The sequence below is a fragment of the Erpetoichthys calabaricus genome, chromosome 2, assembly GCF_900747795.2.
Source record: "Erpetoichthys calabaricus chromosome 2, fErpCal1.3, whole genome shotgun sequence".
In the NCBI taxonomy this organism is placed as follows: Eukaryota; Metazoa; Chordata; class Cladistia; order Polypteriformes; family Polypteridae; genus Erpetoichthys; species Erpetoichthys calabaricus.
Genome location: NC_041395.2, coordinates 287,109,330 through 287,130,186, shown reverse-complemented (window position 1 = coordinate 287,130,186; position 20,857 = coordinate 287,109,330). Strand labels below are relative to the sequence as shown.

Sequence of the window (20,857 nt, the reverse complement as noted above, 5' to 3'; positions counted from 1 at the left end):
TATCCCTGCCCATCAACACACTCCCCATTCCACCCACTCATTCTGCAAACTTGCATCTGAGTGAAATTTAGTGGGCTCTTTTAGACGGGTCTATATTTCATCATTTCTCCTTGTCATTTGTCTCATTCCAGACTGTATTTTATTTTTATTTGTCCTCCTCTGGCTTTCTGTGTCAGGAATGCTTTTCTCCCTTCTGTTATGATACTGACATTTTATTCGTTTTTTTCTGAGCTTTGTAATTTTTTCATCTGAGCTCATATCATTTTTTTCTATGGTTTTGATTTACAGAGGGCCTTTCTGCATCTTTATTTTACTGAGCATTGAGGCTTCAGCAATCACATTCTTTCACTATTAATTCAACAAAGTCATGACTTTTCACTACCGATCTGAAATAAATAAATGTTTCATGGAGTTCTGTTCTGAGCTTTGTGCAGGTAACTCTAATGCATCTCTTTTTGATATTAAATCCTCTTTAAGTAACCTGGCTTTGCTGTGAGGGCGCCTCTATGTTAAATGTCCAGGGGCCTCCTTTATAAAACTTAAAGCCATTATAAGGCCATAGCCCTATATTCACTACAATATTTCACTGAATGCTGAAAATACAGTATGTGATGCCCTGTCTGATCTCTCACATGTTCTTGGTCTTTTCAGATCTTTTGAGATTCTAGCTGGATATAAAGTAAATTGATTCAAATATACTTTTCTCTCTTTAAACAATATGACCCTGATTCATGGAAGAATAGAATTTGATGTTTAATATTGTCAGTGAGACCCTTGAAATAAGCTACCAAGTAGCCTGGTAGACAGTAAGACTTTAGGAATTTTCAAAACTAGACTTGTTCTAATGCTCTAGTGTGACCTTAACCTCCACCACTGCCGCCACTCCACTTTCACTGTCCTTTCCTGTTTTTTTTTTCTAGAACTCAAAAAGATCCTCCATTAAACATTCCTCAGGGTTCCTCCCCTGGCTCATATTTAAAGTGTTTCCTTTTGTTATTATTTTTTTCTTCAATTTTTAAATTATTGTTCATTGTATTTTATGGGTGGGTCCACAACAGGCAGGGCTACCCATCCATCACAGGTAAGGAACCACCCCCACTCCCCCCCCCGCGCCCTATCAAGGCAGGCTGGGAATTGATATCCAATATGCTTCATTTGAATGCACCCTGGTGTTTGGTATCTATTGTAAGTATTTTGCTCTTCTTTTGGACTCTGATTACTGTCTTTTGATCTTCCTACTCTGTATTTCGAATCCCCTTACAGATTGTGCTTTTTATAATATTTGCACTTTTTTTACCCTTCGTCATATTTTTATCTTTTCATTCAATAAATCCTCTTTAATAAAGAGGTCTTGTTCTATACAAGCCAGGGATGATTCTCTTCTTTGTGGGGCATTTGTGAATTTCCCCTTGGGATTAATAAAGTATCTATCTATCTATCTATCTATCTATCTATCTATCTATCTATCTATCTATCTATCTATCTATCTATCTATCTATCTATCTATCTATCTATTTTGAGTGTGTTTTGGGACATTACAGAATATATTTTTGAACTTAGTGAATGAACCACATTTTGTCCGGTGCAGTCTGAAGCCAGCCACTCTGGAAAGGCTGGTGGGATTCTGGCCTACTTTCCCGGAATGTTTTTGAAAACCTCACACCACCTTGGCAACTTGTGAGATTAAATCACAGCACCATCCTGGTTCAGGACAACTCTAAGTCATGGGTGGCATAACTAAACCTAGTATGAGTTTTAAGTGAGTTTTTACTGTTATGAAATGGGCTTGTTTTTGCATGGATTTTTATTATTAACAACTTTTTAATTGTTTTTTTCTGAGCACTGCCGTGGTTGCCATCACTGTTGCCATCATGGGACTGGTGTCACACTGTTTATGACGCCATCACCCCTGGGACTACAATAGATGACGGCATACTCTCCTAGCAGAGTGTCCTACCTTCGTGATAAACTCCAAATCCTTTTTATAGTGTGTTATTAATGCCCTGGCATTGTTTATTAGACTTTGATACTTTACTTACCATTCGATCACTAGTTTTCCATCTTCTGGTTATAAGTTTAGTAATCAGCTCCAGGTGCTCTCCGTTTCACATCCTCACCAGAGAGGCTGATCACAAACTTGGGGTCTTGACGTCAGAAAGCCCTCTTTTAGCAGGTTTTGATAGGAGTGCTCCCTTATAGCTTACAGTGCTAAGATGTTCACTGTAATGTTATGTGTAAGCACACATATATGCTACAGATACACAATGCACCCTAACAATGCGCAGAGTTGCAACAGCAGTAACACTCAATGGAACCAGTGGAGACATCCCCAAAAATCCCTAAAATGAATTGAATCAAATAAAAATAAAACAGCAAAATTACATGAACCCTGACAGCTGTAGGCTGCTGTACTTTTACAGCATCAAGTGCAAGTAGTGGTGGAAAGTAACACGTTACATTTACATTTGTTACCGGTATTGTGCTTGAGTAGACTATATAGGGAATTGTACTTTTAAAGTATTTTTAAATGTAAATACTTTTATTCTTTAAAAAACATATTTGTATAGTAACAATTCTACTTGGCTGCATTTTTAAAGTGCATTGCTACTTACTACAAATTATATATTCAAAAAAGGGAAAACTATCTTTTATATTAAAATGTATTTTCTGCTTATGCTTTCCAAACCAGCATATATATATTTGAGGAAATTCACTAATTTAAGTTGTTTTTTTTTTTAAGAAACTAAATTGTTCTTGTACTTGAGTAATTTTTTCATAGGGTTGATTTTTTACTTTTACTTGAGTAATTTAAATTTCAGATACTTTAACCAAAGTAAATTTTTGCCATTGTATCAATACTTCTTCTTGGACAAAATTTTTAGTACTCTTTCCACCTCTGGGTTCAAGGCAGACATCAACCTTGGGTGGGACACTAATCCATTGAATCTTATGCGCAACAGTACTATGTCATTTTAGAAAGTTCAATGAACCTATATTGATTGTTTCTGGGGTGTAAGAAGATTAATAGGAGAAAACTCTCTTGCACACCCCACAGTAACAGGATGAGGATCTAATCCTGAAGTCTGTGTATCTAAGATGTTGTAGTGCAAGCCACTGCACCACCACAACTCTCCTATGTTTAGCTAGTATGTATCAAATCAAATGAACAGCGTAATTGCTTGCCCTTATTCTACATCTCCCTGAAATAGCAAAAGTGGAACAAAAATCAGAAAATCCATAAATAGTATTCATTACAACCCTCTCCTTAATGCTTCTTCAACATGGATTTTTTCATAATTTTTAATGTGTCAGATGTCTACTGCTACCGTCCTGACTCGTTTGATATACCATGACCACTCCAGCCAGTTCAATGCACCAGCAGTCAGACCTTACAGAGCTCCTGAAGTCGGAATGTTAGCTATTCCAAGTATCTGTTGTCCCACTCTCCCTAATTAGGTATTATAAAATAGAGGACAGATGGATTGATTAGTAAGTCGTAAATAACAATCAAAGTGCTGTGTAGGATTCTGCACACTTCACTACAATGCTTTCTTTATCTTTGGTCTTACAGACATTTTTTGATAAGTGTTCTTAATGTGCCTAACTGCAGAGACAACTGAGAAGACAACTGTGAAGCACTCCAAGTCTACAATACCAATTTAATGTAAAGCCGTTTTATCAAGTGTAGGCATGTCTAGTTTTCTAAATAGCAGAAATTTAAAAAGTAAATGCATTCACATTTCACTGGATCTCTGAGTGTCATGCTTGAATTGGACCAAATATGTCCATCTGAGATCAACACTTCATGAGGGTCTAAATTAAACAAGAACCCTGACTTTAATTGAAAGCACTTAAAGAGACCAGTTTAGTAACTAAATTAATTGTAAGCAAAGGGATGAAACTACTTTAGCAAGATTAAGTTGACCGGAAGAGCGCTTTGAGATAGATTCAAAACAACACAGGAAAAGACATTAAAACCAAGTAATTAAAGGTCAAACAGGAGAAATAGAAGATGATAAGAGACATTAAATCCAAAAGGTGGATCCAGAAACACACATTGCCTAAATAACTACACTGGAGTGCAAAAAGTAAGCTAGAACTGCTAGGACATAACCACTTGTGAGAAAACAAACTTTCCACTAAATAATCACACTTTAATTAATAGTTAAGCTATTAGGTCCACCAAGGACTGAATTTGGGTTTGCAGCCTGAGCAACATTAACCAGCTGTGGGTAAGTGAAGGAATTCAGACCCCTATAAACAAGGACAAAACCAAAAAGACCAAAGGGAATGAGCTGTGGATTAAAGGCAAGATATCTTTGAAAACAGGCTAGAGTTAGAAGTTCTGAAGGAATCAATCTTACAATGCTGTCAGAAAAAAAGGAACCAACAAAACTCAAAATCCACCACAAAAAAATCAAATTTAAAAAAAAAATCTAAAAAGGTCTTGAGTTAATTACTATTACCTACCACCAAGACAGACTCAGCTGTGTAACATGAACCAAAGCTAAGTTGACTGGGATGTGAGCCACCATCTTACATAGTACTGTGTATGAATAAAGACATAAAAAACATCATATGAGTTCCATGTCACAAGAACGGCAACTGGCACTGCATCAGTAAACAATATAGTCATGGCCATGCAAAGATCAACACAAAATCTCTGCTATTAAAGCAAAATAATGTTGCCTTGTAAGAATAGCAATTGAAATATACTAACACAAACTAATAGTTAAGCACAAAATCCCACATGACAAGCAAGAAAATGCAAAGAAAATCAGATCACAACACATGCATAAACTCTCTTGCACACCACAGTATGATGATGATAAATACAATATAAACATTAAGACAAACAAAATTAAAAGCTCAGGGTTGCTGGCTTCAAAACCACTGACTAACTACATCAACTTGAGCAGCTCACTTTAACTAAGGCTGCCTCCACTTGTAGAAGCACTATGAGTCGTGCTGTGTACTTGTTATATGCAATTTGATTTGAACCAAATGTGGTATAACATTGTAAAGCCTACTTAATCTGAATCAACATTGTAGAATGCAGCAGTCTAATCCTGGAAGCACTGGACACAAGACATGAAACATCCCCAGACAGGACGCTGGGCCATTGCACACAGCTATACTTCCACTCATACAGGTTCATTTCAAATTTCAAACTGAGTGAACTGTGAATAAATGCCAAAAATATGTATAAAATAAATACGGACTACCTAATGATAAGTCCATTAAAAGAGTTTTAAAAAACCCAAAGATCACTACAATCCACATGCTGTATTTTCACGATTATTTTGACTCATTGATTATTGATGTTTATTAACAGGGCTCTGTGGCCTATGTTCCTCAGCAAGCCTGGATTCAGAATGCCACCCTGCGAGACAACATCCTGTTTGGCTCAGATCTGAAAATGAGTCGTTACCAGACAGTCCTGGAGGCCTGTGCTCTGCTGCCAGACATGCCTCTTCTTCCAGGGAGAGACCTCACAGAAATCGGAGAGAAGGTTAGGACTGTGTGCTCATCTGTGCAACTAACCAGTGCTTTGATTTTAGATTAATTTTCTTTTTAGTAACCCAAGTCTGTCAAATGTCCTGTGTACCTATTCTTTTACTTTATATTCCTGAGTGACTGAGTGTGGTACAGATTTTTTCAGCCACACTTGCATATCTGCAGCACTAAGCATTAGTAGCTAAAGCATTAACACTAGAATCCCTGAAGCCTACGAAAAAAGTCAAGAGTTTTTGTTTTGCAAATGTGTCAATCAGCACAAGCAGCAAGCAGCCTGCTATCTCATCCCCCACCGACACAGTTGAAGTTCTCCCAGCTCAAGTCTATTTATCTGGGTGTGAGGTGCCTGGAATTGTATAGGGTAAATAATATATCGTTATTTGGAATACATACATTTCATGTGTGTTCCGTGTCTGCAACAGTCTGGATAAATGTAGGATGACAGGAAATGCGAGGCAGAAAAAGTTGAAGACATAACTAAAACAGAAACTTTTTTATGTATAATCGATGAAATGTTGATGTGAAATGTATAATGTGTGAAGACTGAAGATCAAATATTAAATAAACACTTTCACAAAAGGTATAACAAAACTAGTGCTCCTTTATTCAAGAATATAACCAAAAAAAGCCATGTGATTGATAAATGGACTCTGGTTTTTACATATTGACAGCAGCATGTAAATTGAATAATTTCTTTTTCTTTGGTTATATTCTTGAATAAAGGGGCACTTGTTTTTCATACCTTTTGTGAAAGTATTTATTTGATATTTGAACTTCAGTCTTCACATATTTTGCATTTCACATCAACATTGTATCGATTATACATGAAAAAAAATTCTGTTTTAATTATCTGTGCAGCATTTCTTTTCTCACATTTTTTGTCATCCTACGTTTATCCAGATTATTGTAGCAATGGAACACACATGAAATGTATGTATTCCAAATAATATTATATTATTTATCCTATACAACTCAAGGCGCTTCACACCCAAATAAACTGACTTGAGCTCTGAGAATTTTGCGTCTTACTTCAGCTCCGTCGGTTGGAGGAATGGGATAGTTGGCTACTTGTGCTGATTCACACTTTTGCAAAACAAAAGACACTGATAGAGATGTGCAAAGGAATTTAAGGTGGCCTGGCATTATGCCTTTTTTCATAGGCTTCAGAGATTCTAGTGTTAAAGTGTAAACAATGTGGCTGCATGTTAAATTCATGCCATGTGGGTACAGAGTAATGTCATACAAGTCACTAACTTTTATGACTGATCTAACTGTAAAAAGTACAGTACAGTAGCTCGATTTCATTGCATTATGGAAAGAAATCTTTTTATTTATTACCTCACTTTGTTAGAGATTTTAATGCTAGCAGCAAAACACTTCAGTTCAAAAAATAGCAATTGGCTTAACTGAAACTTTTTAAATTTTCCTAGTTAGCAGAAATGGGTCTGCAACAAATTGAGCATGTCTGAATTATTTTTAGAATATTTGGCTGACTTTTTTACCCAAGGTGACTTACAAGATCAGTGTGCAATACAGTTGTTGACTTGTAGGGTTTTGCATTCGGGACGTAGTAACAAGCTCAGGGCTGCATAATGAATCAAAAGAGAGTTATGGTTTAAAATCAGTTGCATATGACAGGTTGACATCACATCCTATTAGGCACAGCATGTAGCATAAAATGACACTCCAAACTTCCAGTTCACACCCCTGTGTGCTTCCTCAATGCTGACTCAATGTTTTTCACCAGGGGATTAACTTGAGTGGGGGTCAGAAGCAGCGGGTTAGCCTGGCGAGGGCTGTGTACAGCAACGCGGACCTTTATATCCTGGATGACCCCCTGTCAGCTGTGGATGCACATGTTGGAAAGCATCTTTTTGAAAAGGTGATTGGACCCAAAGGGCTCCTGGCAAACAAGGTAAGTTTTATAAATTGATGGATAAGCAGAAAAACAAGATAAAGTTAATAAAAGAGTTTATTTACGTTATTACAAGAAAATTATTTAGAAACAATGTTATCAACATTAGTATTATAAAGCAAAATATCTAACACAAAGAAATGTACAATGTTAGAATTATTGAAATATCCATGGGAACTTTGAACAATACGAGTGTTTACACAAAACCTAGACAAAAACTCAAGAGGGTGTGTGTCATGAGTTACAGTTAAAGTCCTGTTGTAATTTATTTAGCTTGGGCAATGATGATTCCGGCCAACGTGTTTCGAGTAGAAGAAGACTTCTTCAGGGCCATTATTTAATTAATGGATGAAAAATACAGTTGTATATGAAAACAAGGGAAAGAACTAGAATATGCAATTATTAGAGATTAAACAAAGGGACCTACTTCTATCCTCTTGGCCATCAGACTTTATCACCGAACTCCTCTTTAGAGACTTACATTATGTATGATACTGCATACTGTAAAAGGATGCTACGCTTCTACTTAATATATACCTATGTTTTATAAAATTGTATGGATTTATTTATCTATTTATTCATTAATATTCTTACCTAATCCAATTTATTTGTTTTTTCCTTTTCTTGCAACTTTTTCTTTGACATCTTGTAAAGCACTTTGAGCTACTTTCTTTGTATGATAGTGTGCTATTGGAATAAATGTTGTTGTTGTCACTTACACCAGTATCCAAATAAAGAGTAAATAATGGCCGTCAGAAGAAACTGATAACTGTGGTTGTAAAACAACAAAATTAAACAAAATGAAATGTTTCTGTACAAATACAAAAATATGGAGAAAGTTTAAAGAAAATGAAGGTAATAGTAACAACCCATAATGCATGATAAAAGGACTTCAATGCACTATTATCAAGGTTTAAGAGTAAAAAAAAAATAAAGAAAATAAAAATATGAATGTAAGTGTAAACTATATTATCCAAAAAAAGAGAACACCACGATTAGAGTGTTAAGTGTAGAGTATACACCTGTGACTGCTCATCTAACAAATGCATATCTGGTACAGGACTTGATGTAGCGGAAATGAGCAGAAAAGGATAATGTAATGGAGTGTTGTTACGCTGTTAGATCATAAGAAACACATTAAGTCATTAACTTCATTAAGACCTAATGTGTGAACAGTCTGAAGTTTGAATATCCAGTTATCTTGTCAGTTGGTGTCCTTGTGAGAAGATGTTACTGAGTTTAAGTGGATTTGTAGAAGGTGGGCAGACACCAAGATGTGCCCACCCATATGGATTCCTTATCTAGCCTTATCTAGCCATACCTGTTCAATTCAGTTCATGGGTACAAGAAGATGGAAACTATCCCGGAAGCATTAGGCACAAAGTAAGAATCGGGGAAGTGCTAATAACTAACCCACAGTGCAGGTTTAAATATTTTGCATTGAAATGTAAAAGAAATATGAAGGTGCTACTCACATGTGAGATGTATTCGTGGTCAAGGAAGGTTGTGTAACAATACCACTAACACTACTACCACTTCCAACACAATGCAGTTGTCTAGGCTACCTGCAATTTGGATGTCTAGAGTCCAGCCTGTAGTCAATAAGAGAATTGTTTCTCAGGACATGATAGGACAGAATGATTTATCAGTTTTCCAACTCAACAGATTCTCCTCTTCCTCTTCAGCTGGCTGTAGGTATAATTGGGTTTTAGGATTTATTGTCTTAAGTCCTTTTTTTGAATATAAATTAGAACTTTACAAAATGATAATATGTTTGATGAACAACCAATTAGTAATGAATTGCTTTTAGCCAATACAAAGACATGTTCATGTTGCTTTTATGTGTGCCAGCATTATTGTAAAAGCAGCTGTGCAGTAGCATTTTATTTACACTTTCTGAGACTGACTATTGTCCTCCTTCACAAAATTTGTGCACTTAATGAGAGAGAGAGAGAGAGAGATGATGACTTCTTTGACTAACCCTAAGCCAGTCCCAGCCTTAATCATCTTTGCAAACACCACTTATTTAAACAAGAGACACAAAGGGTCAGTTGCAATGTACTTGAGATACTGTAGTACTGTACTAGCTGAGGAGCAAGACCGGACTACGTAGTATGGTACTAAGAGGGGACGATTCTTGTGCTGTCACAGTAAATAGCAGAACAAGATCAATACCAAGTTTAACTAATTCATACCTAATCTTGTTGTTGTTTCGTGTTTCTCCTCAGCTTGCTCAGCTAGCCATCTGATCACCTGTTTACCCGTTGCCTGATTGCTTCTGGGATGGGCTTACTCCCTAAACTGGAATGTGTTTAAAAATTGATAGATGGGAGGTTAATATAAATGGTGATATTTGGTGGGAGTTATCCTTCTAGTTTCATATAAATAACAATAATAATAATAATAATAATAATGATAAACAGTTCTTTTTTTTTCAAAGATAAATGCATCTTTTGTAATATTCTGAAATTATTTATTCTCAAAAACTATCTTAAAAGTGATGGTTATGCTAGGTGGAGGAGGTGGTCTACTGTACTGTAGCAGTGAGTAATTCTGTTGCTGCTTAGCAAGCTGCTGCTCATCTCAGAGTTAATCTCTCCATCCTCTCACTGTTATCTTTCTATCACAGACACGAATCCTGGTGACCCATGGAGTGAAATTTCTACCCGAGGTTGATGAAATCATTGTGCTTGTGAATGGAGAAGTTTCTGAAGTTGGTTCTTACCAGGCTCTGAAAGCCAGCGGAAAGGCATTTTCTAAATTCCTCAGCACCTATGCCAAAAATGATGAGAAAAAGCAGAAAACAAAAGGTGTGTCACATTATGCCTCTTCATCTCAGTATTTTCCATATTTGCACAGTCCTTGTGGCAGACCAACTTATGTTTCATCACTTTTATATCTGTATATTTTTAACACCATTTGGTGGTTCTAAACTGGCCTGGTGGGAATCAGTGAGTTAATATAGGAGTCTATATGAGTTTGCTATAGACTAATACTCCATCTAGGCTCAGTCGGTTTCCACTCTGTATCCGGTGAAGACAGTGTCAAGATTTTGAGCTCCAAGAAGGTGTGAGGTCTCCAAACTACTCCCCTAGCAGGCCGAAACCTTCACAGACCTACCAGGAATACCCTCACTCCAAAGCAGCCAGTCCTCCAGAAACATGAAAAATAATGAATCAAAGTTATCAAAAACATTAGCAAAACAGAAGTAAATACAAGGCAGGAAATAAACCTATCTGTGATATAACAGATAGGCACTGGCTCCTCTAATCTGTCACAAGACACCCTCATATCAAGACAATGTGGGTTTGGGAAGAACATGCAGACTCTGCACAAATATTGACCAGGCGTCAAATTAAGCCCATGCTGTAATGATTACCAGTGTGTTAAGCCAAAAATAATGTAACTCTATCATAAAAGGAAATCTCAGATGAGATATTCTCAGAGATAATTTCAAGTCCCATGAGAAAGTCTTTTTGCCATTAGATTTAACCACTCCCACGGTCCAATCATCTCTCATTCGTGTGAATGCTATTGTCAGGCACAGTTCCTGTGCTCTCAGCTCTTATAAATTTTTACATTTTCAGAGTAGAAGACAAAGTTGAATGTCATAAAAGGTTCAAAAACGCTGGCGCAATACACATGCAGGTTAGAGATTATGAAAGTACCACAATTCGAAAGTCTCAAAAAATTGATAGTAAAGATCGCATTAGCGGTAACAAATAGAAATTATTAACTCGGTGAAATAACGGAACAGCAAAAAGAGATTGAATATATTGACTTTGATGATATGACAGAAGTATGTAGATATTGATTGGCTTTAAAGTTTAAGTCGAAGACTTGTAGATTGTCTAATTCTTGTTGCCATCAGGAAAAGGTAGTGTTTCTTCCCAATGAAGAGGCGTATCCACGAGAAATAAAAGATTTGTTATATGATGAAAGTGAAATCCACAAACACTACAGGCAAAATATCTGAATCTACAATAATCTGTTCGCATTCGCATCATTCAATAAGCAGAACGTAGATTTACACGATTCAGGACCATTCGCTATGAGAATCTGTGGTCCCATGACAATTAACTCTTTCAGAGCTGATGTCGACTTTTGTCAAAAGGAGGTAATCAACTGTAAACTGTGACAAAACCGTTATGTTTTAGTTGGACTCTCGTTGCTAGAAGGAAAGTTAGCTTCATTGGTTTGACCGAGATTTCCTGCGCTCGTGTGAGTAGTAGGGTGCAAACAAGAGCAACAATGGCACTGACATAATGGTGAGAGATCAAAGCGAATGCGTAAAGCAAAATACTCCATGGATGAAGTTTTGCCTATTATCTCTGAAATGGACTATGACTTGTCGGACTCCGATTTTGATACAAATGATCGAAAATGAATGTGAGGTTTCAGCTTCAGCTGATTGGTCCCCAGCTAATTGTGGTGCTGAACAGGTTTATGTAGCTGACACACCTACGGCAATGTTCGCCAGGAGGACTGCCACTTAAACAATGATAAGAGGTAAAAACTGGATTGCAATGCACAGTGACTTTGACCGGTGCTGCTGCTGCCCCAGCTGCGCGAATACAGCCTGGCAGCAAGCCTGCCGCACATTCTTGGCAAACTGGCAGCCACAGCATGCAGTAACAGACGTTTTATGTTGATTTCTGTGTGAAACCATTGCTTTTCAGAAACTGTTTTTTGGAAAAAATATTCAGCCCTCAAAGAGTTAAAGCTACTGCAAGTTTAATTTCAAAGAAACCACAATTCGATCAGGTTTATATTCATAATCACGGAAAAGCAATGCAACAAGAATTGAAAGAGTTAAATGATGTGACGTATTAGAAATTCTATAGCCAATAATAGATACAGATCCATACATCCAAAAGTATCACACTTTACACAAAATTTATCTGTAAAACATGGACAAAGAAGTTTTCTTGGATTTCTTTATGAATCCGAAAGATCATTCTCACATATATAATAAACCAACATGTGACAAATTGTTAGCGATAATAGTTTCGAAAGACAGAGATATCAAAGACAGAGTTGATATTCGTGTTTATCAAAAAGAACGGCACGGTTTGTCACACGTGGCAGATCCAGGAAATGACTAGTTCATATGGCCCACACGGGGGTTGGCGAGCAAAATAACAATAAGCACAAAGAATAAAATTAGTAAATGTGAAAGGGTGTCTGACTAGAAGGAAGTTGGCGGACATTAGGCACTACCAGGATGGCAAAGCTTGATGGCTTTTGTTCTGTTTATTGCTGTTTATTTATTTTGCAAATTGATTCTATTAATGTAATCATTTTAATTACCTTTTTCTATTATTTAATTTATTTGTAATCAATTCTTGTTATCCACGTGGGTTATGTTCCTGAAAAAATGAACTGATTTGGAAACTGTAGATACTGAAAATGGGAAACATTCGGTTAGGTTCAGGTGGGATGCCAGCTCGAGGTAGGACCAGTGTGAGAGGACGGGGTCTGACAGACACACAGGACCCCTGCTCTTGCCCCTTGAGGCTTGGTAACAATCCTTCCACTATTTCACCTACAGAAACATTGTTAGGACCTTGTTAGGACCTTTACTGTCATCTTCTAGCTGCTCTGCCAGGGGCTGTGAGCAACCACAGCAAGGCTGATCCGAGGACCACACTAAAACACCAATCTGTAGTAACAAATGGTGTGGACAAAGGTCACAGACTAAATCAGTGCAAGATTATGATCCACACACTGGGAATTCCTTGTTCATGTTGAGCAATTTCAAGCCCTGCTCCCCATCAGGAATAGGGTTCAACGGCTTGCCTACGCCCTGCAGCTCCAGGTGGACACATGTTGATCCATTCAATGTAGTGAGCATTCAGCCTCAGACATCTAAGGGTATCACAGACCTGCTATTGCTCAATCTCACATGCTCATGAGTTAAAGGCCTGTCTGAGTTTTGTTTTTCCTGCTGCAAATACAACCTCTTGATGTCCACCCTTGCCCAGTCCTGCAGCTCGCAGCAAGGATGTTATCTTCAGATAGGTGTGATTAGACGACTTTTATAATACTGGATAAGTGAATCCATGGGAACAGAATCCTCAGTGAGGATTTACCGTATTTCATTATGTATACGCTACTTTTGGGTAATCATTTTGTAATTTTCTTTTTATTAATGATCTTGTTTTAGCTTGTCTGTTGCCTTTCCCTGTTTATGTTTACCCCAGGGGGTGAGGCCACACATTCATGCAGGTGTGCTGCTAATGGGATAGCAGTCTGACCCGCTATTTGAGGGTCATGCAGGCCCCAGACTAACAGCTAGACCACTGGGTTTGTTCTCTTGTTGTTGGCTCCCCTTTACCCCCTTCAATAAAATGTTGCATTGTGTAAGCTATGGTCAGTTTGGAATTCTTGTATTGCTTGGCCTTTTCCTTATTTAGTATTTTTGTATCTTGACTTTTGCATTCCTTTACCTTTTTAAATTTTGGCTTATATGTCTAATTGTTTAATTATTTAGTATGGAGTTTAATTGATTTTCCTTTAAGTATTTAGGAAAACTAATTAACTATTATCTAGTTGTTTTTGAAAAGTAAGGTCTTCTTTTATTTTGCTTAAGGTAAGCTAACCGAAAAAGTAAAACAAAAAAATACAAATGTTACTCATCTAGATGTTAATGTAAGAGGAAAGAAATTATGTAAATGTTGCTCTGTAAGCAAGTGAAAGAACACATACTTTTGTTTCGTAAATGTGTCGATCAGCACAAGCAGCAAGCAGCCTGCTATCTCACCCCACCCCTACAGAGCTCAACTTGGGCAAAAAGTTCTCCCAGATCAAGTCTCTTTATCTGCGTGTGAGGTGCCTGGAGTTGTATAAGGTAAATAATATATTATTATTTGGAACACATGCATTTCATGTGTGTTCCGTGTCTACAAAGATCTGGGTAAGTGTAGGATGAAAAGATATGCGAGGCAAGAAATGCTGAACACATACCTAAAACAGAAACTTTTTCCATGTTATACTAATAATGACATGAAGTGTATAATGTGTGAAGACTTTAGTCCAAATATCAAATAAGCACATGCACGTTTATTCAAGAATATAACCAAAGAAAAAAAATCATTTGATTTACATGTTGCAGTCAATAAGTTACAAACCCAAGCTCAAATGTCAATCGACAGAACATTGATATGTATTCTTAGACGGTGCAGAGGTAAGAACTGCTGCCTTATAGTTCTGGGTTCGAGTCCGGGTGCTCCACTTTTTGAGTAGTGAGCAGCTATTATTATCACTATAATATAATAAAAACATATGACACTGATGAGGAGCGGTGCAAAGGAATTTAAGGTGGCCCTGGACTATGAGTTTTTTCATAGGCTTCAGGGATTCTAGTGTTAATCAAAGATATATAAAAAGACCTATTGTGTAAGATACAAAACCCTATAAAAGATATGAACGACTCTTAAGACTCTAATGACTCTAAGAAAGGAATATAAATCATAAATCATGACAGATTTTGGCAGATTATAAAATGTCTTTTGGCCTTGAATTATTTTTTGGATTCATGAGATGCATGTATTTGGCTTTGTTTTTATATATGCATTTGAATTTTATGTCTTGGTTGGAGAAATTTTTACTTAAGTTTTGAGTGTGTCACATTAACCTTTTTGAAAGCCTCTATGGGCAGATAAACATGACAGATTTTCAGATGCTTATAAATTACAGTGCGGCACAGGAGCCCCTTTGTCCAAGATATGGATTTGCTCAGTGAACTACTGTGGTTAGATAGTCTTGATCTCAACATGCTGGTTTTGTATTATAGCTCTTTTATCTCCACTTGGTTTGCATCCTAGTGTTTTGACTCTGGTAAATTTTATTCCCAAAAGAAATCCACATGTATTTGGTGGAACATGAGAATCTTCCCAGTGAGTAGAAAGTGGTTCAGGACCCCTAACAGCGTATGTTCTGTTTGCTTTTTCCTTTGTTTTGTCCCTTTTCATTATCCCTCCCTTGCATGACTCAATAACTATTCAATTTTCTACCCCTTTTTTGTATTTTGTATGTGTGGACTGTGGCCATGATGATGTCCGTCCTGTTACACCCTCAACTATGCAGTGCTCTTTGATGCCTGTAATTTTGTATCCCAGGAGCACATTATGATTAATGACTTACTGTATGCCTGCCAACTGCATACACAATAGCAGAGAGTTGACATTTGTTTCAATAATATGCACTGTAGATGTTTAAGAGATATGCAAGCTAAGACATCAAGTATCAAGTAAATGCAATCTTCCTTTGCCATACAGACATGTCAGAAGACTTCATAGAGACAGAACTATTTCAGGACTGTCTGGAGCCTCAAGCAGATGATCCTCCCGAAGATGCAGTAACGGTGTCCATGAAACGTGAAAACAGTTTGCAGCGGAGTATGTGTCGTGGAAGGTAGGCAGTATAAAGAATGGTTAATCAGGTTAATATCTTGCAAAACAAAAAAACAAAATAAGCCCTTTTTAAAAAAAAAAACACTTTTTTATTATATAGTAAAAGGCAGAAGAAGAGCTTGCCAAATAAAGTTTCCCAAGCTGACCATATGGTGGCAACCCAGACTGTACAGAAGGGCCAGCGACTGATCGAAAAGGAGGCTATGGAAACCGGGAGGGTAGGACAGCTTCCCTTCCTATTTTTGCTTAGAAATTCATCTTGGGCAGGAGTGGGGTGCCATTTGTATGATCCTGTTTTGTTATGTCAAGAGATTTTTTGTTGATCATCTGGATTCCACCATTTGGTTTCACTTATTTTCATGAATTGCCTTTCAGGTGAAGCTTTCAGTGTATCTAAAGTACTTGCAAGCCATAGGATGGGGTTATTCGATCCTTGTATGCCTGGCCTATCTTATACAGAATGTGGCTTTCATTGGACAGAACCTGTGGCTAAGTGACTGGACTGGCGATTCTTTGAAATATTACAATGAAACATATCCTGCCTCTCAACGTGACATGAGATTGGGGGTCTTTGGGGCTCTAGGGATCATTCAAGGTATGTTTGTTTAGTCAAATAATACTTTCGGATTTGTTTAATGTAAGGGTAACAATATAGCAAAATGACCCAGGGAAGCATTTCCTCACTGGAGATGTCATTTTATGTTTTTGTATTGCCTCTTAAGGTGCTCTGCAGTTTACTGTGGTGATTGTTTTTGCCTTTTGCCCAGTTATGGAAGAGCTATATCTGGCACTGATAATCTTTCTCAACCATGGATGAGTGAATGGAACTCTTTTGGTGATTACCATCACAATACAATGCACTCTTTCCAGAAACAAAGTTCAGATAGTTAAGGCAATTTGCTCCAGTGTCACTCAGTACTGTAAAAATTGGATTAGATAATTAGGTTATATGATTTAAAATGGAAGTTCCTTGTGTCCAGAATCCACAGTCCACCATTATGCCAACATCGGGTCCCTTTTCTATAAAACAATCTGCCTGTGAAGTTAGCTCATATTCAGATTTGACATGCCAGACTGAGCATATACCACTTAACTTTATCGTGATCCCTCTGACTACAGGCAACCTAGGGATGCAGCATGGCTGTGTTCTGTAGAAACTGTGTATCATAAAAAGTCACATTATAATGTAACTTCTCCACTATGCAAGATACTGCACCAAAAATGACAAGAAATTGTAGCCACTTATGCATGTGACAGACACCGCCATATTTCAAAGTTGTTTGTGTACTTTGCAATAAATCCACAAATCAATCAAAAACAATAAGGGTATTTTTACATACCTAAGGGCGTCTTCGTTCTAATAAATCATACGTTTCCATTATGTCTGCACTCTTTCATTAGTAAAATATGTGATTTGCACACATATATATGCTGAGGCAAACAATGCATCACTACTGAGTAAATCTGCTTTTATCAAAAATTCCACCTGCGTTTAGCCACATGCAGTGAAAGGCTCATTACAGTTGGATAGCTGAGGTGCAGAGCATTCCAAAGATGCAAAGATGTCTATGAGTGGTCATTCATATTACATGTCACATCTGTGCATAAAAGGTAGGAAATAAGTTGCATGTGTGTGGCAGCTCATCTTTACACTCCATTGCGCACAAAGTTTTTGTAACACTGAAAAGGGATTCTTTTGGTTGATGTGTAATAAGACTTGAGGTTTGTACTGGGGAACTGTCATCTTCTTAAAAAAATTAACATACTGTAGAGGAAGTCCTGGAAAATTTACAGAACACTAGTAGAACAGAATATGAAGACCGTAAATTACAATTTTGACTCTATTGAGAATGATTCCTTTACTGAAAGACTTAATGCTATGCTTGATTTGCGGGTACTGCTTAGTATAACTGAAGCATCGTTGGAGTGCACTTCTACAGTTCAAGCGTCATGGGTTCTGTTTCACATTCTGTCTGTGTTAATTTTTGGAGCAGTTAGTTTTTCCTTCTTCGATCGAGTGTCACTGAATCAAGCTGTTGCTCACAGTTTCACGTGGGGAACCCCCCTCCCCAACCCACATTTGATTGAATGTCACTGTTCCCATTCTGCTGTTTTGAGTATGCCGGTTTTCAACTTGCATGTCAAAAATGTGCTGTTTATGTTGATTTGACACTTTGTGAATGGTGTATTGTGGGTTTATGTGTGTGCACTGCTCAGGGCTGTTTCCTACGCTGTGCCTAGGACTGCCAGGAAAGGCATTGAACCCAGCACTGGTAGAAACTGACATGAAAATGTATGCATGTACTTTTTTGAAGTTTATTCCAGATGTGAAATGCAAGAAAAATAAGTAAAAACAAACTAAAGCCTTTGCAACAGCAAGCAGGAGAAGATGTGTAAATTGCAGCACCAAAGTTCCAATCTATTGTACAAAATGTAACGTTTCTCTGGGCTTAATTGTGAACAGAAATTGTTTCAAGGACAGGAATGGAAGATGATTTTGAAAATAAATTGTTTAATATGTTGCTTCAGAGTGATATATATACGGTATAATGTAAATAGTATATATGTTGTATGGGTGAGTGTATATATATATATAGTAACAAAAGGACACATACAGATTAAGGATTTTAGGAGCACCTAGAAGGCTAACCCCGTATATTCAAAGGAAACATGAGCACTTTAAACAGAAAAGAAATGTAGTAACAATGCAAGTCTTCACAGCAGACAAGCTAAGATGGCGTTGCTTCCAGTAAAAAAAGGTTCTTGGCAGGAAGAGGCACGTCCAGGTGGGCGGAATCCCGAAGTGATGTCAGTGGTGTCATGGTTGTCAATCTTCCGGTCTGCAGAGAGAGGAAGAGAAGAGTCATTTGTCAACAGCACACTCTGGCTTTCCAGGGAGCTGCAAATGAATAAATACCTGCAATTTGGAATAACTAGTTATCCCATGGGCGGCACGGTGGCGCAGTGGGTAGCGCTGCTGCCTCGCAGTTGGGAGACCTGGGGACCCGGGTTTGCTTCCCGGGCCCTCCCTGCGTGGAGTTTGCATGTTCTCCCCGTGTCTGCGTGGGTTTCCTTCGGGTGATCCGGTTTCCTCCCACAGTCCAAAGACATGCTGGTTAGGTGGATTGGCGATTCTAAATTGGCCCTAGTGTGTGCTTGGTGTGTGGGTGTGTTTGTGTGTGTCCTGCGGTGGGTTGGCACCCTGCCCAGGATTGGTTCCTGCCTTGTGCCCTGTGTTGGCTGGGATTGGCTCCAGCAGACCCCCGTGACCTTGTGTTCGGATTCAGCGGGTTGGAAAATGGATGGATGGATGGATAGTTATCCCATTCTGCATGTCTTTGGGGATGTGAGAGGAAAACTAAACTTCCAATCCAATATGGTGATGTCTGCTTCTTTTCTGGATTACATGCATGCATTTTCAGCTTTCTAAATATGCTTAGCAAATGTGCAGTGCCATATTTTTTCCCACAACATGCTTCCTTCACTACAAAAATTATCACAATATGTTTTATAGACAATAATAATATTATAATGGAGTAAACAGCTTAACTGTTCAGAATTTTTGCAGGAGCTATCACAGCTTAAATTTGTTTTCTTTCACCTTCTATTTTCTTATGCTTTTAATAATGAATATTTCATTTCAAACATGTACTTATTGGCAATGTAATTATCATTTTTGGGATGTGATGGATGTCCAGATCTCTCTGATGTGCTCCAGCTTTGAACAGTTTGCTTGATGTATGGCTGACACAGAAATCTGCACAGGTCTGATTTTTAAGACTCTTTCCTGCTATGCTTTGATTTTGTGCCATCCTGTTCCAGCTCCCTGCAGTATATTTTCAAATATAATAAGCAAACCAACTTTAAAACCATACATAGAATTTTTCATTTTACAAATCTACCTCATACACAACCTTAAAGAAATGAAAAGAATACCAGAAAAATTAATACTCCTGACCACTGCCAGATTATTGTTGCCCTGATTATCCAATAAAATCAGATTGGACTGAGATACTCCTTACCCAATTATCAAACAGAAGCAGATAGGACCAGAATGGAAACATGTAGAGCAGGACTATTTCTTGCCTGATTCATCAATCAGATAGGACCAGAATAATCCCCCATCCTATTATTAAATGGAATGTTTCGCACGCAGTTATCAAACTGAATCAGATTGGACCGGAATACTCTTTAACCAAAAGAATCGTCTGTGACTTTGTTATAAATGAGCCCTGTCATGTTTTCTCTGCCACAAACAAAGAACCCAAATGATTGTAGGCCACCAAAAACCCAAATAAAAGGCCAGTTCTGTTTTTAATTCTGGTCTTCACCTGCTAGAGAGGCCTCATCCCCAAGCCACTTAGCCCCAAACTCAAAACTGCCTGCAGGCCTCCCTGTGCCTTCTCCAAACGGGCTTTAAAAGTTCAATTTGTTCCCAAATATCATAAAGATAGAGCAAAAAAAAAAAACTTTAAAACACTTTGGCCAAACAAAATGGTTTCCTCTACCTTAGCACGGTACATAACACTATGTATATTCTTAACATAACACAAAATGTGTTATGTTAATAAACAATACAATGAAACTCAATGAAAAAGAATTTACAACAGGATATAAAAACTCAATAAAAAAATAACAACAAAACAATTTAATATTCAAGGTGTACTCTTGAGCCAGAGCAGCAATTCTGGCTGTACCATAACAAGCAGAGTTTCCACCTGCTTTCAGTCAGTAAGGATCTGCTCACCACGTGCTTCATGTACAAAATGGCACCCATGACATCATGAACCAGCATGTGACATGGTTTAAGCAAAGCAGAGATCATAACCTTTTGATCATTTTATATTTTTATTAGCAAAATACCCACGCTTCGCAGCGGAGAAGTAGTGTGTTAAAGAGGTTATGTAACCATATATACACACACACACACACATAAACATATATATACATATATACATATCTACATATATATATATACATATACATCCATCCATCCATTTTCCAACCCGCT

At 37.6% G+C, this 20,857-nt stretch overlaps 1 protein-coding gene across 1 annotated transcript in view; it reads left to right on the top strand.

Moving 5' to 3' along the window:
* abcc2 (ATP-binding cassette, sub-family C (CFTR/MRP), member 2) overlaps window positions 1–20,857 on the top strand; it is a 174,450-nt gene that overhangs the window by 110,011 nt on the left and 43,582 nt on the right. Inside the window, exons 17-22 of the mRNA XM_028795700.2 lie at window positions 5,336–5,512; window positions 7,265–7,432; window positions 10,062–10,242; window positions 15,712–15,847; window positions 15,947–16,064; window positions 16,222–16,441. Coding sequence (XP_028651533.1) covers window positions 5,336–5,512; window positions 7,265–7,432; window positions 10,062–10,242; window positions 15,712–15,847; window positions 15,947–16,064; window positions 16,222–16,441 — 1,000 coding nt within the window. The remainder of the gene's footprint in view (window positions 1–5,335; window positions 5,513–7,264; window positions 7,433–10,061; window positions 10,243–15,711; window positions 15,848–15,946; window positions 16,065–16,221; window positions 16,442–20,857) is intronic.